General features: G+C 40.9%; 2 protein-coding genes across 5 annotated transcripts in view; one reads left to right on the top strand and one right to left on the bottom strand.

Annotated features, from left to right (window-relative positions):
- fbxl17 (F-box and leucine-rich repeat protein 17) overlaps positions 1 to 9,120 on the bottom strand; it is a 137,368-nt gene extending 128,248 nt beyond the window's left edge. For all 3 annotated transcript variants that reach the window (XM_082188891.1, XM_082188893.1, XM_082188892.1), the window contains exons 1-2: positions 8,984 to 9,120; positions 73 to 762 (exon numbers count right to left, since the gene is read on the bottom strand). In XM_082188891.1, the coding sequence (XP_082045017.1) occupies positions 73 to 732 (660 nt within the window). In that variant the 5' untranslated portion in view covers positions 733 to 762; positions 8,984 to 9,120. The remainder of the gene's footprint in view (positions 1 to 72; positions 763 to 8,983) is intronic.
- A 1,335-nt stretch (positions 9,121 to 10,455) lies between these two features.
- Positions 10,456 to 13,887, top strand: prxl2c (peroxiredoxin like 2C). 2 transcript variants are annotated; one of them, XM_082188942.1, is made up of 6 exons: positions 10,456 to 10,676; positions 10,760 to 10,828; positions 11,297 to 11,350; positions 11,601 to 11,706; positions 13,295 to 13,429; positions 13,507 to 13,887. In XM_082188942.1, the coding sequence occupies exons 1-6, from the start codon at positions 10,485 to 10,487 to the stop codon at positions 13,632 to 13,634; spliced, it is 684 nt and encodes a 227-aa protein (XP_082045068.1). In that variant the 5' UTR covers positions 10,456 to 10,484; the 3' UTR covers positions 13,635 to 13,887. The 2 variants fall into 2 exon arrangements, with proteins under 2 accessions (XP_082045068.1, XP_082045069.1); XM_082188943.1 differs by having other exon boundaries at positions 10,760 to 10,829; positions 11,304 to 11,350.
- The last annotated feature ends 879 nt before the right edge of the window (positions 13,888 to 14,766 follow it).

The raw sequence follows: 14,766 nt of genomic DNA, 5'->3' as shown, positions 1-14,766 counted from the left end.
CAAAGAGAAATATAAAACTTAAAAATATATAATATATATATAAAATTTGGATAGATGCACTTTTACACAGACCTTGAGCAGTATGGAGGAGGGCAGCTGGTTAACGTGAGACGTGTCTGTGTTCTCAGCGCTCTTTCCCTCCTCCAATCCCTCGTTCTGGGACAGCTGGCAGGAGCATGAGGACGAGGCGTCGGCGGCACCGCTAGCATCTGAACGCCACGCCACACCGGACCCGTCCGAAGGAGAAGAAGAAGAATTAGAAGAAGACGGGCGGAGCAAACACTGGCTCTCGGGAGCCCCGGCGTCTCCTCGCTCCTCGTTCTCCATGGGCTCCTGGAAGGCACAGCGCGGCTGCTTGCGGGGCGAACACCGCTGCAGATCAGCACACTTGCGCTTGCACACCATTTCCGAATAGTCCACGCAGAAGAGCGCCGGGGGCCCGATTAGCTTGGCGGACAGCAGACCCCGACCCTGGCCTTCCCAGATGCCCAGCTCTCCCGGAGACAGGAGGAACGCGGCGCACTCCTCGGGCGAGTTCAGGGACACGTAGCGCTCGGCGAGTTTGGCCGCCTCGAAGGGCCAGTCGTCCTCGATGCTCGCGCTGGGGCCGTGGACGATGAAGCACAGCATGCAGGGCCCCTGAAGGAAGCAGTTCCTCCGCCGCTTCTTCTTGCGCAGCTTCCGTGTTTTCTTCTTCAGGCTGTAACCATTTTTGGAAAAAAGATGGCCCATATAGATGATGATGATTCACGTCGATCGACTCTAAATTCAAAAGAGAGAGAGAAATTACACATCGATCGACTCTACATTCAAGAGAAAGAGAGAAATGACACGGCGATCGACTCTACACTCAAGAGAAAGAGAGAAATTACACGTCGATCGACTCTACACTCAAGAGAAAGAGAGAAACTACACACCGATCGACTCTACACTCAAGAGAAAGAGAGATACTACACGGCGATCGACTCTACACTCAAGAGAAAGAGAGAAACTACACACCGATCGACTCTACACTCAAGAGAAAGAGAGAAACTACACAGCGATCGACTCTACACTCAAGAGAAAGAGAGAAACTACACACCGATCGACTCTACACTCAAGAGAAAGAGAGATACTACACGTCGATCGACTCTACACTCAAGAGAAAGAGAGAAACTACACGGCGATCGACTCTACACTCAAGAGAAAGAGAGAAACTACACACCGATCGACTCTACACTCAAGAGAAAGAGAGATACTACACACCGATCGACTCTACACTCAAGAGAAAGAGAGATACTACACGGCAATCGACTCTACACTCAAGAGAAAGAGAGATACTACACAGCGATCGACTCTACACTCAAGAGAAAGAGAGAAACTACACACCGATCGACTCTACACTCAAGAGAAAGAGAGATACTACACGGCGATCGACTCTACACTCAAGAGAAAGAGAGAAACTACACGGCGATCGACTCTACACTCAAGAGAAAGAGAGATACTACACAGCGATCGACTCTACACTCAAGAGAAAGAGAGAAACTACACACCGATCGACTCTACACTCAAGAGAAAGAGAGATACTACACAGCGATCGACTCTACACTCAAGAGAAAGAGAGAAACTACACACCGATCGACTCTACACTCAAGAGAAAGAGAGAAACTACACGGCGATCGACTCTACACTCAAGAGAAAGAGAGATACTACACAGCGATCGACTCTACACTCAAGAGAAAGAGAGAAACTACACACCGATCGACTCTACACTCAAGAGAAAGAGAGATACTACACAGCGATCGACTCTACACTCAAGAGAAAGAGAGAAACTACACACCGATCGACTCTACACTCAAGAGAAAGAGAGATACTACACAGCGATCGACTCTACACTCAAGAGAAAGAGAGATACTACACGGGGATCGACTCTACACTCAAGAGAAAGAGAGAAACTACACAGCGATCGACTCTACACTCAAGAGAAAGAGAGAAACTACACACCGATCGACTCTACACTCAAGAGAAAGAGAGAAACTACACACCGATCGACTCTACACTCAAGAGAAAGAGAGATACTACACAGCGATCGACTCTACACTCAAGAGAAAGAGAGAAACTACACACCGATCGACTCTACACTCAAGAGAAAGAGAGATACTACACAGCGATCGACTCTACACTCAAGAGAAAGAGAGATACTACACGGCGATCGACTCTACACTCAAGAGAAAGAGAGAAACTACACACCGATCGACTCTACACTCAAGAGAAAGAGAGAAACTACACACCGATCGACTTTACACTCAAGAGAAAGAGAGATACTACACAGCGATCGACTCTACACTCAAGAGAAAGAGAGATACTACACACCGATCGACTCTACACTCAAGAGAAAGAGAGATACTACACAGCGATCGACTCTACACTCAAGAGAAAGAGAGATACTACACGGCGATCGACTCTACACTCAAGAGAAAGAGAGATACTACACGGCGATCGACTCTACACTCAAGAGAAAGAGAGATACTACACAGCGATCGACTCTACACTCAAGAGAAAGAGAGATACTACACGGCGATCGACTCTACACTCAAGAGAAAGAGAGATACTACACGGCGATCGACTCTACACTCAAGAGAAAGAGAGATACTACACGGCGATCGACTCTACACTCAAGAGAAAGAGAGATACTACACAGCGATCGACTCTACACTCAAGAGAAAGAGAGATACTACACGGCGATCGACTCTACACTCAAGAGAAAGAGAGATACTACACGGCGATCGACTCTACACTCAAGAGAAAGAGAGATACTACACAGCGATCGACTCTACACTCAAGAGAAAGAGAGAAACTACACACCGATCGACTCTACACTCAAGAGAAAGAGAGATACTACACGGCGATCGACTCTACACTCAAGAGAAAGAGAGATACTACACAGCGATCGACTCTACACTCAAGAGAAAGAGAGAAACTACACACCGATCGACTCTACACTCAAGAGAAAGAGAGAAACTACACACCGATCGACTCTACACTCAAGAGAAAGAGAGATACTACACGGCGATCGACTCTACACTCAAGAGAAAGAGAGAAACTACACACCTATCGACTCTACACTCAAGAGAAAGAGAGAAACTACACACCGATCGACTCTACACTCAAGAGAAAGAGAGAAACTACACACCGATCGACTCTACACTCAAGAGAAAGAGAGAAACTACACACCGATCGACTCTACACTCAAGAGAAAGAGAGAAACTACACAGCGATCGACTCTACACTCAAGAGAAAGAGAGAAACTACACACCGATCGACTCTACACTCAAGAGAAAGAGAGAAACTACACACCGATCGACTCTACACTCAAGAGAAAGAGAGATACTACACGGCGATCGACTCTACACTCAAGAGAAAGAGAGAAACTACACACCTATCGACTCTACACTCAAGAGAAAGAGAGAAACTACACACCGATCGACTCTACACTCAAGAGACAGAGAGAAACTACACAGCGATCGACTCTACACTCAAGAGAAAGAGAGAAACTACACGGCGATCGCCTCTACACTCAAGAGAAAGAGAGAAACTACACGGCGATCGACTCTACACTCAAGAGAAAGAGAGAAACTACACGGCGATCGACTCTACACTCAAGAGAAAGAGAGAAACTACACGGCGATTGACTCTACACTCAAGAGAAAGAGAGAAACTACACGGCGATCGCCTCTACACTCAAGAGAAAGAGAGAAACTACACAGCGATCGACTCTACACTCAAGAGAAAGAGAGAAACTACACGGCGATCGACTCTACACTCAAGAGAAAGAGAGATACTACACACCGATCGACTCTACACTCAAGAGAAAGAGAGATACTACACGGCGATCGACTCTACACTCAAGAGAAAGAGAGAAACTACACACCGATCGACTCTACACTCAAGAGAAAGAGAGATACTACACACCGATCGACTCTACACTCAAGAGAAAGAGAGATACTACACGGCGATCGACTCTACACTCAAGAGAAAGAGAGAAACTACACACCGATCGACTCTACACTCAAGAGAAAGAGAGAAACTACACAGCGATCGACTCTACACTCAAGAGAAAGAGAGATACTACACGGCGATCGACTCTACAGTCAAGAGAAAGAGAGAAACTACACGGCGATCGACTCTACACTCAAGAGAAAGAGAGAAACTACACACCGATCGACTCTACACTCAAGAGAAAGAGAGAAACTACACGGCGATCGCCTCTACACTCAAGAGAAAGAGAGAAACTACACGGCGATCGACTCTACACTCAAGAGAAAGAGAGAAACTACACGGCGATCGCCTCTACACTCAAGAGAAAGAGAGAAACTACACGGCGATCGCCTCTACACTCAAGAGAAAGAGAGAAACTACACGGCGATCGACTCTACACTCAAGAGAAAGAGAGAAACTACACGGCGATCGACTCTACACTCAAGAGAAAGAGAGAAACTACACAGCGATCGACTCTACACTCAAGAGAAAGAGAGAAACTACACGGCGATCGACTCTACACTCAAGAGAAAGAGAGAAACTACACACCGATCGACTCTACACTCAAGAGAAAGAGAGATACTACACGGCGATCGACTCTACACTCAAGAGAAAGAGAGAAACTACACACCGATCGACTCTACACTCAAGAGAAAGAGAGATACTACACACCGATCGACTCTACACTCAAGAGAAAGAGAGATACTACACGGCGATCGACTCTACACTCAAGAGAAAGAGAGAAACTACACACCGATCGACTCTACACTCAAGAGAAAGAGAGAAACTACACAGCGATCGACTCTACACTCAAGAGAAAGAGAGATACTACACGGCGATCGACTCTACACTCAAGAGAAAGAGAGAAACTACACGGCGATCGACTCTACACTCAAGAGAAAGAGAGAAACTACACACCGATCGACTCTACACTCAAGAGAAAGAGAGAAACTACACGGCGATCGCCTCTACACTCAAGAGAAAGAGAGAAACTACACACCGATCGACTCTACACTCAAGAGAAAGAGAGAAACTACACGGCGATCGACTCTACACTCAAGAGAAAGAGAGAAACTACACGGCGATCGCCTCTACACTCAAGAGAAAGAGAGAAACTACACAGCGATCGACTCTACACTCAAGAGAAAGAGAGAAACTACACGGCGATCGACTCTACACTCAAGAGAAAGAGAGATACTACACACCGATCGACTCTACACTCAAGAGAAAGAGAGATACTACACACCGATCGACTCTACACTCAAGAGAAAGAGAGAAACTACACGGCGATCGACTCTACACTCAAGAGAAAGAGAGAAACTACACACCGATCGACTCTACACTCAAGAGAAAGAGAGAAACTACACGGCGATCGCCTCTACACTCAAGAGAAAGAGAGAAACTACACGGCGATCGACTCTACACTCAAGAGAAAGAGAGAAACTACACGGCGATTGACTCTACACTCAAGAGAAAGAGAGAAACTACACGGCGATCGCCTCTACACTCAAGAGAAAGAGAGATACTACACAGCGATCGACTCTACACTCAAGAGAAAGAGAGAAACTACACGGCGATCGCCTCTACACTCAAGAGAAAGAGAGAAACTACACAGCGATCGACTCTACACTCAAGAGAAAGAGAGAAACTACACGGCGATCGACTCTACACTCAAGAGAAAGAGAGATACTACACGGCGATCGACTCTACACTCAAGAGAAAGAGAGAAACTACACGGCGATCGACTCTACACTCAAGAGAAAGAGAGAAACTACACACCGATCGACTCTACACTCAAGAGAAAGAGAGAAACTACACGGCGATCGACTCTACACTCAAGAGAAAGAGAGAAACTACACAGCGATCGACTCTACACTCAAGAGAAAGAGAGAAACTACACGGCGATCGACTCTACACTCAAGAGAAAGAGAGATACTACACGGCGATCGACTCTACACTCAAGAGAAAGAGAGAAACTACACAGCGATCGACTCTACACTCAAGAGAAAGAGAGAAACTACACGGCGATCGACTCTACACTCAAGAGAAAGAGAGATACTACACAGCGATCGACTCTACACTCAAGAGAAAGAGAGAAACTACACGGCGATCGACTCTACACTCAAGAGAAAGAGAGAAACTACACGGCGATCGACTCTACACTCAAGAGAAAGAGAGAAACTACACGGCGATCGACTCTACACTCAAGAGAAAGAGAGAAACTACACAGCGATCGACTCTACACTCAAGAGAAAGAGAGAAACTACACGGCGATCGACTCTACACTCAAGAGAAAGAGAGAAACTACACGGCGATCGACTCTACACTCAAGAGAAAGAGAGAAACTACACGGCGATCGACTCTACACTCAAGAGAAAGAGAGAAACTACACGGCGATCGACTCTACACTCAAGAGAAAGAGAGAAACTACACACCGATCGACTCTACACTCAAGAGAAAGAGAGAAACTACACAGCGATCGACTCTACACTCAAGAGAAAGAGAGAATTTAGCCTACATGCACGAAGAAAAGATGAGAAGAACGTATACGAATCGCAAAAAATATTTATTGTCTAAGTTTGTTTTCATTATGTTATACTTATGATATTATGTTGTTAAATGTTTAATGTGTATCTGCCATGTAATAGCCAGTGATGCTGATATGGTAATAAACTCAAATACTACTAAATCATTTATGAAATGAGTTCATTCAGCTGTAAAGAAGCTCTACAGAAGACAAAACAAATGAGTACAATTCTATAAAAGATTTGTTTAAATGTAGCCTACTTTTTTCATAATTGATGAACTTCATGCTGTTATTGACCTGCATTGAATCAACATTGTACTGAATAATGAATTGGATTTGCATTATTGAATCTGTTTATTGCTGTGCTAAAAGCACTATATAAATAAAGGTGACTCAACTTGAGTCATTAAAATCAAGTCAAATGCCAGTTATTTTTCTTCAGGCTGTAACCATTTTTGGAGAAAATATGATCCATAGAGATGATGATCACGTCGATCGACTTTACAAAAATTACTTTAAAACTTGGGTAACACTTTACAATAAGGTTCATTAGTTAACTTAGTAAACATGAACTAACAATGAACAATACTTCTCTAGCATTTATTCATCTTAGTTAATATTAATTTCAACATTTACTAAGTGCAAAAAGCATTGATTATCTTCTGTAGAGCTGCGTTACAGATGAACTTCACACTGTTATTGAACAGAATTGAATCAACATTGATCTCCTTCACAGCAGATGAAATTTGCATTATTGAATCTGTTTATTGCTGTGAAGCTGCTTTGTAATAACATTTATTTTGGCCCTTTTTTTCTGACTTTCATGATTCTTCTGTATTTTTGCTAAAGCATATAATAACTATAATGTGAGAATTGAACTCGCTTCATAATTGATGTAGTATTTGAGTTCAAGAGCAAGAGAGAAAAATGACTTGCATAAAGAGAAGAAGTGCAAAAAACATTTATAATCTTCTGTAGAGCTTCTTTACATCTGAATGAGTATTTGAGTGTATTGCCATATCAGCATCACCGGCTATTACATGGCAGATACACATTAAACATTTAACAACATAACATCATAAGTACAACATAATGAAAACAAACTTAGACAAAAAATAAATAAATAAAATAAGTACATGTACAAAATTAGTACAATTCTATAAAATATTTTTAAGTACTTGTTCATAATTGATTAATCACGCTGTTATTGAACTGCATTGAATCAACATTAAACTGAATAATGATACTAGATAATTGAATTTCTCATATTTGATGAAATTTTTTATGAAATTTGCATTATTGAATCTGTTTGCTGTGAAGCTGCTTTGAAATCAAATATAAAAAGCACTAAAAGTGACTCGACTCATTAAAATCAAGTCAAATGCCAGTGACTTGAAAAGTAAAAGATTTATTTTAGCCAGTTTTTTCTGACTTTCTTGGTTCTTCTGTATTTTGCAAAAGCATATAACTATAATATGAGAGGATATGAATGACAGAATTGTCTCATAATTATAGATGTGAACACTGAATTATGAAATAACAGTGTTCATCGGTTTGATTGATGAGAAGCACTTGTAAACTTCTGACTCAATCAACCAATGGAGCGAGTTTGGGGTGTGGCTTATGTGTTTGAGCGACCAATAACAGACAGGAGGAGTGTTTGGGAAACATGTATGACAACAGTCATTTTTGCAGCTCAAATTACAGAAAAAAAATGACAATTTCACTATTGCTTCCAATCTAGATCAGTGATGCTTCCTCAGATTTCTGCCGTTCACATTTAGCTCAACTAAATAGGCACTGAAACCGAGATTTTAACTCGCTTACATGTAAACAAAGTCTTATCAAAGTAATGTTTGTGTCTGTTGCATTGAGGTTTAACGCCTAGATTCTGACAGAACATGAAAAACCTTTCAAACACATTTTTCAGATTTGCACTAACAAGGAAACACACACAGAAGTCACTGACAATCTTGCAGACACACAGATGAGGAAGAGGAAGGTCAATGCTTTGTCTGTCCATCTACTATTGTTTTATAGACACAATACCAAGTTGATAATACCATTGTGTTTTTAACAAATGTAAATACCCAGAATATGGTAATCCATCTGTACTATGGTTTATATATATCCTACTATGATATGGTTTAGGTATATGTATCAGTGTCATCTATTCCATATCCAAGTACTTTTTGTATGGATAATGAGTATACAGACCAGCATATTTTTAGATATCTGGTATAATGTGTGTTATGTCTCATCAGGGACCATATAAACATTCACAAATGAATGTCACTGTTTACACACGGCTGTGTGGAGCTGCTGACCGAGTGTTGTTGTGTTTCATTGAGTGATAGTGGCGGACGACGCCATTGAACTCCCTCATGAGAAAACAACCAAGACTGAATAACTGCCAGAATAAAACGCGCCAAACCTCACCAGCTCGCGCGACCCTCAGCACCTCCTTCCCGCGCTCTCATAATCCGCGCGAAACAGAAACAGAAGCGTAGCGAACGCACCGCAAACGCGCGCTTGCTGTGTCAACCTGCTAGACTGTTTCAAAACACTTCCGGATTTCAAATAACAGAGGAAATCCCGCCCACAGCTCGAGATGAGAGTGGCTGTTCATTCGCCAGGCTGCCTGTCAGTCAGAAGCGGAGGGCCAATCATCATCCGTGCTTTAACGGGAACTCGTTTAATAATACAAATATAACACTTGCAAACTTGCGAATGAACACTTGATGTTAATATTTGTACTGTAACAGGATGGATTCGATATCATGTTACTTTGTTGCTAATAATATCGACATAAAAGCGGTCTGGACATCAGCAAACTTTAGCAAACAAGTTTTTATTAATCTTTCCCTATGAAAGTCCATTCCCGCCACATAAGGGAAAAAAACATGCTCTGGTAAATAATAATTATGACATAAAAATATAAATTATGACATACTAAATTATAATTATGAGATAAAAATTCAAAATTATTATGACATGCTATGTCAAAAATATGGCATAAAACGTAATTATGACATACTAATTCGAAATTAAGATCTAAAAGGGCATAATTATGAGATAAAAAGTCATTATGAGAAATTATGACATTACAAGGCATGTTATTACGTAATAATTTCGACTGTTAATGTCATAATTTTGACTTTTCTTCTCTTGTTGTTATGATTTAGGCTACTAAAGGATGCTTTTTATTTCCTTATGAGTCTTAACTTGGGTTTCATTCTTTTTTTCGTCACTCACACATAAAGATGAAATGTGATCATTGTTTCCAGTGTCCATGAATAAAAATAATGATGATTATTCAGAATTGCATGATATAAATTTGCAAGTGCGTGTTATAAAGATAAAATTGTGACATTGATTTTTTTTATTTTTTTTTTATTGATTCTGTGATATAAAGTGATTGTTTTTTCCCTTAGAATTGGACTTTAAAACTTGCAATTGCAAAGAAAAAAAAGATAAGAAAAAAAGATGTCAGAATTGCAAGATATAAACTCACAATTGCGAGAAAAAAAGTCAGAATTGAAAGATGTAAACTTAAAATTGTGAGATAAAAAGTTGCAATTATCTTTTAAAATGTTTTATTCTTGTGGAAACAAGCTATTCCGCTAAAATATTTGGAATGGGAATAATGGAGAGAGTTGAGGCAGATTGCTTTTCCAAATGACTTGTAAAGTAATGCATTACTTTTAAATTTACAACAAAATATCTGTTGCATTTTTTTTTTTTTAAATAAGTGAGTAAGGGAATTAGTTCGGCTACTTTTTTAGGTAATAACACAATATTGTAATGCATTACATTTAAAAGTAACTTTCCCCAACTCTGAATCAGAAATAATGTCATAAATGAATGTACATAGGCGGGGTTGCCTTTATTTGTACATGATCCAGCAGGAATGGGCGTGGCGAAGCAAACTTTCCTAAAAATGGCTCCCGTTTTCCCGATAACTCAACAGGATCAGATCGCTCGCGCTGGACATCAGGAGAACAGCACACGTGACCCACACGATCTCTGTGTCTCTGATGTCGACGAATGCTGGATTTATGATCGCCACGGTGTGTGTAAAACCTTCCACAGTCTGCATCAGCACAGCAAAGCCATCATCATTTTCGTGCGGGTAAGAGAGGCATGACAGCTGTGTGTTGATGTGGTGTAACTGTGCAGATGTCATTCTGATTGTGCTTCTCAAATATTCTGCAGAACTTCTTGTGTTACACATGCAAAGAATATGTGGAGGATTTGGGCAAAATACCTCAGGATATGTTGCAGGTGAGGGAAATTATTTGACGCTATTATCCAGCACTTCTGTTTTGTTTTTATCGATTATGTGTCAGTAATCATGTATTATTTGGTCAGAATATAGAATATTGCTGCATATGAGAAAGAAAAACAAACAATTTTAACACTTTACAATAAGGTTCATTATGTAACGACCTTGAACTAAGAATGAACAATACTTCTACAGCATTTATTAATCGTAGTTACTAATCATTTCAACATTTACTAATACGTTATTAAAATCAAAGGTTGTATTTGTTAACATTAGTTAATGCACTGTGAACTAACATGAACAAACAATGAATATTTGTATTAACATTAACAAAGATTAATAAATACTGTAACAAATGTGTTGCTCACTGTTAGTTCATGTTAGTTAATACATTAATATTAACTAATGAACCTTATTGTAAAGTGTAACCGAAACAATGTATCTTTTCTCTCCTTCAACAAATGTAGGAATCGAATGTCAGATTGGTAGTGATTGGACAGTCGTCGTATTCTCATATCGAGGTAGGATGTGTTTATTAATGTTCAGCTAAAAATATGAGACTTTTAGCATAAATATAACATGCAATAGAGTGTCAAGTCGTTTTTGTGCACCTTTAATAGCCCTCAAAACCAGTGTATCAGTTTGATTCACAACACCCTCTTTCTAGCCTTGAGTGCATTTTTTATTTTTTTTATTAAAATTTTTTTTTTATGACACAAAATCATTACACTTTAAAACTGTGAAATATCAGTGAATCTCTTTATGTTGTAGGGGTTCTGCTCTCTGACGGGCTATCCTCATGAAATATATGTAGATCCAGAGAGACAGATCTATAAAAAACTTGGAATGAGAAGAGGAGAGACATACATGGAAACACGTAAGATCCACTGAAGCTTGATTTTAGAGCCATGATTTCATACATGCATTGGGATTTCACTAACATGTTATACATAACATGCCTTTTTTACTCCTCTAATGCACATTTTGTACATTTCTCCTGCTTTCTATTACATTAGCATGCCAATGATTGGTTTGATTAAATGTGCATTTATTTTAATCAGTAGCTATGTTTCCATCTATATATTTTTATGCACATTTTTGGCATATCTCTTGGATGGAAACAAGATGCACGTAAATAAAAAAGTGCATAAAAAAAACTTCTTGAGGTGGATTATTGTTTCATCTGATAAGAAGACATGCGGATAAACTACGATGGAAACACATTTACTGAATAAATCCATCAAAAACCTCATGTGTCTTTGGGTGTACTCACACTAGGCACGGTTGCCATGAACCGGGCCCGAGTACGATTGTCCCCCCTCCCCACTCCCCCTCTGGCCTGCACTCACATAGGGCGTTTTTCCACTGGGTTCGTTTGCTGCGGTCCGAACCCGAGTGCGCTAGTTCCCGGCGCCCCCCGCAGCGTTGGTCTGGTTTCACACTCAATTAGTTGTATCGTACCCAGGTGCGTTTGCAGTGATCTTACGTCATCGCAAACGCAATCAAACAATGATATCGACAGTGATACGCATGCGCGGGATACTATACTTCCTGAACAAGCGCGCACCCGAGTCCGTGTTGCTTGCACATTAACGCGAACCGCACCACGGTTCGGGAGCAACCGAGCTCAGACCACCTCCTCCTGCTAGTCTCGGGTTCGGTACTCTAGTGCGCACCCGGGTCCGATGACAGCGTTCACATTAACGATTTTTCATGCGAACCGTGCCCCGGTCCGCACTAAACTGCCAGTGTGAAAGCGCCCATAGGGTTTCAGCATTCGTGCCGGAGCACGCTTACTTCATTATGGTGCGACGGTTTCGGGATAAACAGGAAGAGCGGCGCTCTCACTGAACACAATGGAGTCCAGCACGGTTAGCGCTCACACTGCATGCGAACCGCGCCCGAGTCCAACTGAACCGTGCTCTGGCCCACCTCTTCCAAGCGGGCCAGGGCCGGCTAATCGAGCCGCGCCCGGGCACGGTTCGGAGCACTCACACTAGTCAAACGAACCGCGCTTTGGAGGTCAAACGCACTCGGGCACGGTTCAAACTGGCTAGTGTGAGTACACCCTTTGCCTCAGCGTTAGCTGTGATTGGATAACTGGACTAACCAGCGGACCAATGGCATCGCAGCATCTCACATGTTGGTTTGGTGTTTCTGAAACGCCGGATTCGAAGTGTGTGATCAGAATGATTTGGTTTAATTCCCTCCAGAAGCATCTCACACTAGTTTGTTCCCGAACATCAGCATCCGAACACGATGGAGGGAAAAAGAGCCAGATTGCAGCAACTTACAGTTGTATTACAGATACAGTATTTTGCACCAATTTCCCAGGAAGTGATGATTTTGGGGATGGAAACGCTGCTTTATTCGCAAATGTTTTATGCATTATTATTCCAATTATGTGCATAGGTTAAATTTGCACATTTGAATGGAAACCTAGCTATCCTCATATGCATTTGCAGCTTCCAACAGTCCACATGTGAAATCCAGTCTACTCATCGGCAGTCTGAGAAGTATGTGGCGTGCCATGACCAGCCCTGCTTTTGACTTTCAAGGAGATCCGTTGCAGCAAGGTGGAGCCCTTATCGTAGGCCCAGGTGACGAGTTTTCTAAATAAAATGCTGTTATTTCTATATCTTCACCCTATCTTAATATTTATTGTTTTATTTCACAGGTCCAGAGGTTCATTTTGCCCATTTTGACATGAATCGGTTCGACCACATGCCGATCAACTGGTTGCTTCAGTTAGCTGGGCTTCACACACTGGACTTCAGTGAGCGCTCTAAAGTTATTGATATCTAAAAAAACAAAATCATGTTATGCCATGATAGATCTGCACTCTATGCTTGTAGCTGTTACACTGCAACACTGGTCTCTGTCTGAACTATAATAGCTCAATATTGTTGTATATATATATAATATTGTTTTTATATTATATGTTATGTTGGATAGGAACAAGCCATTCCACTTGCTGAGGACCATTGATTTTATCTCTGTCCTGAATTACAATTTGTTTTATATTATGTCTTGAATTTCAATAAATAAATAAATTATATATATATGCATGCAAGTAAAGCTTTATTTATATAACACCTTTTAAAAGCAGTGTTTACAAAGTGCTTTACAGAAGAGAAACATATACACACATATAAAAAATGAAATACACTAAACATCAATAAAATATGCATGTGCACAATCACAGAAAAGAAGAACATATGTCTACTCTTATTTAACTAATAGCTCAAATATAATGCATGGAAGAGTTTGAGATCCTCAGTTTGTGATTTACACTATAGCAACCCCTTCTTAGTGTCTTTCCACCCCTACTGGAGTGAAGCAGATATACACCTTCTTACACTGGTGTACTTTACACCAGTCCGCTGCAGCAATCCTGGTGTCTTTCCACTCAAGTGTGAGTGTGCATCCTCATCATCACTCCCCTTTTCTCTCAATCTCTTCCACAAGTCAGCCCTTACCAAACACAATACTAAGTTTTCATGTTTGTATATGCGTGCATGTATGTATGAATATATTTTTTTATTCATATATGAATGTATGTATATTTTTTTTATTCATGTATGAATGTATGTACATATTTTTTTATTCATGAATGAATGTATGTATGTATGTATGCATGAATGTATATATATATGTTTTATGAATGTATGCATGCACACATGTATGCAGAAGCAGCTATACATCTATTCTTTCACTATCTGCATGCATGTATGCATAGGCGTAATTCTATGGGGGGACAGGGGGACACGTCCCCCCCAATATTCAAAGAAGGACAATTTGTCCCCCCCAATATTTGATCATACTGTATGATTATGCGGGCAATATCGATGTGATTGCAAATATGTCTTTCTTTCCAGCTCCGAAAATATAAAATCCCGGCCGGTCCATTTCCCAAATCCATTCGACTGGCCTTACA

The sequence above is a fragment of the Leuciscus leuciscus genome, assembly GCF_965113295.1.
Source record: "Leuciscus leuciscus genome assembly, chromosome: 13".
Lineage (NCBI taxonomy): Eukaryota > Metazoa > Chordata > Actinopteri > Cypriniformes > Leuciscidae > Leuciscus > Leuciscus leuciscus.
This window is presented reverse-complemented; position numbering and strand designations above follow the sequence as displayed.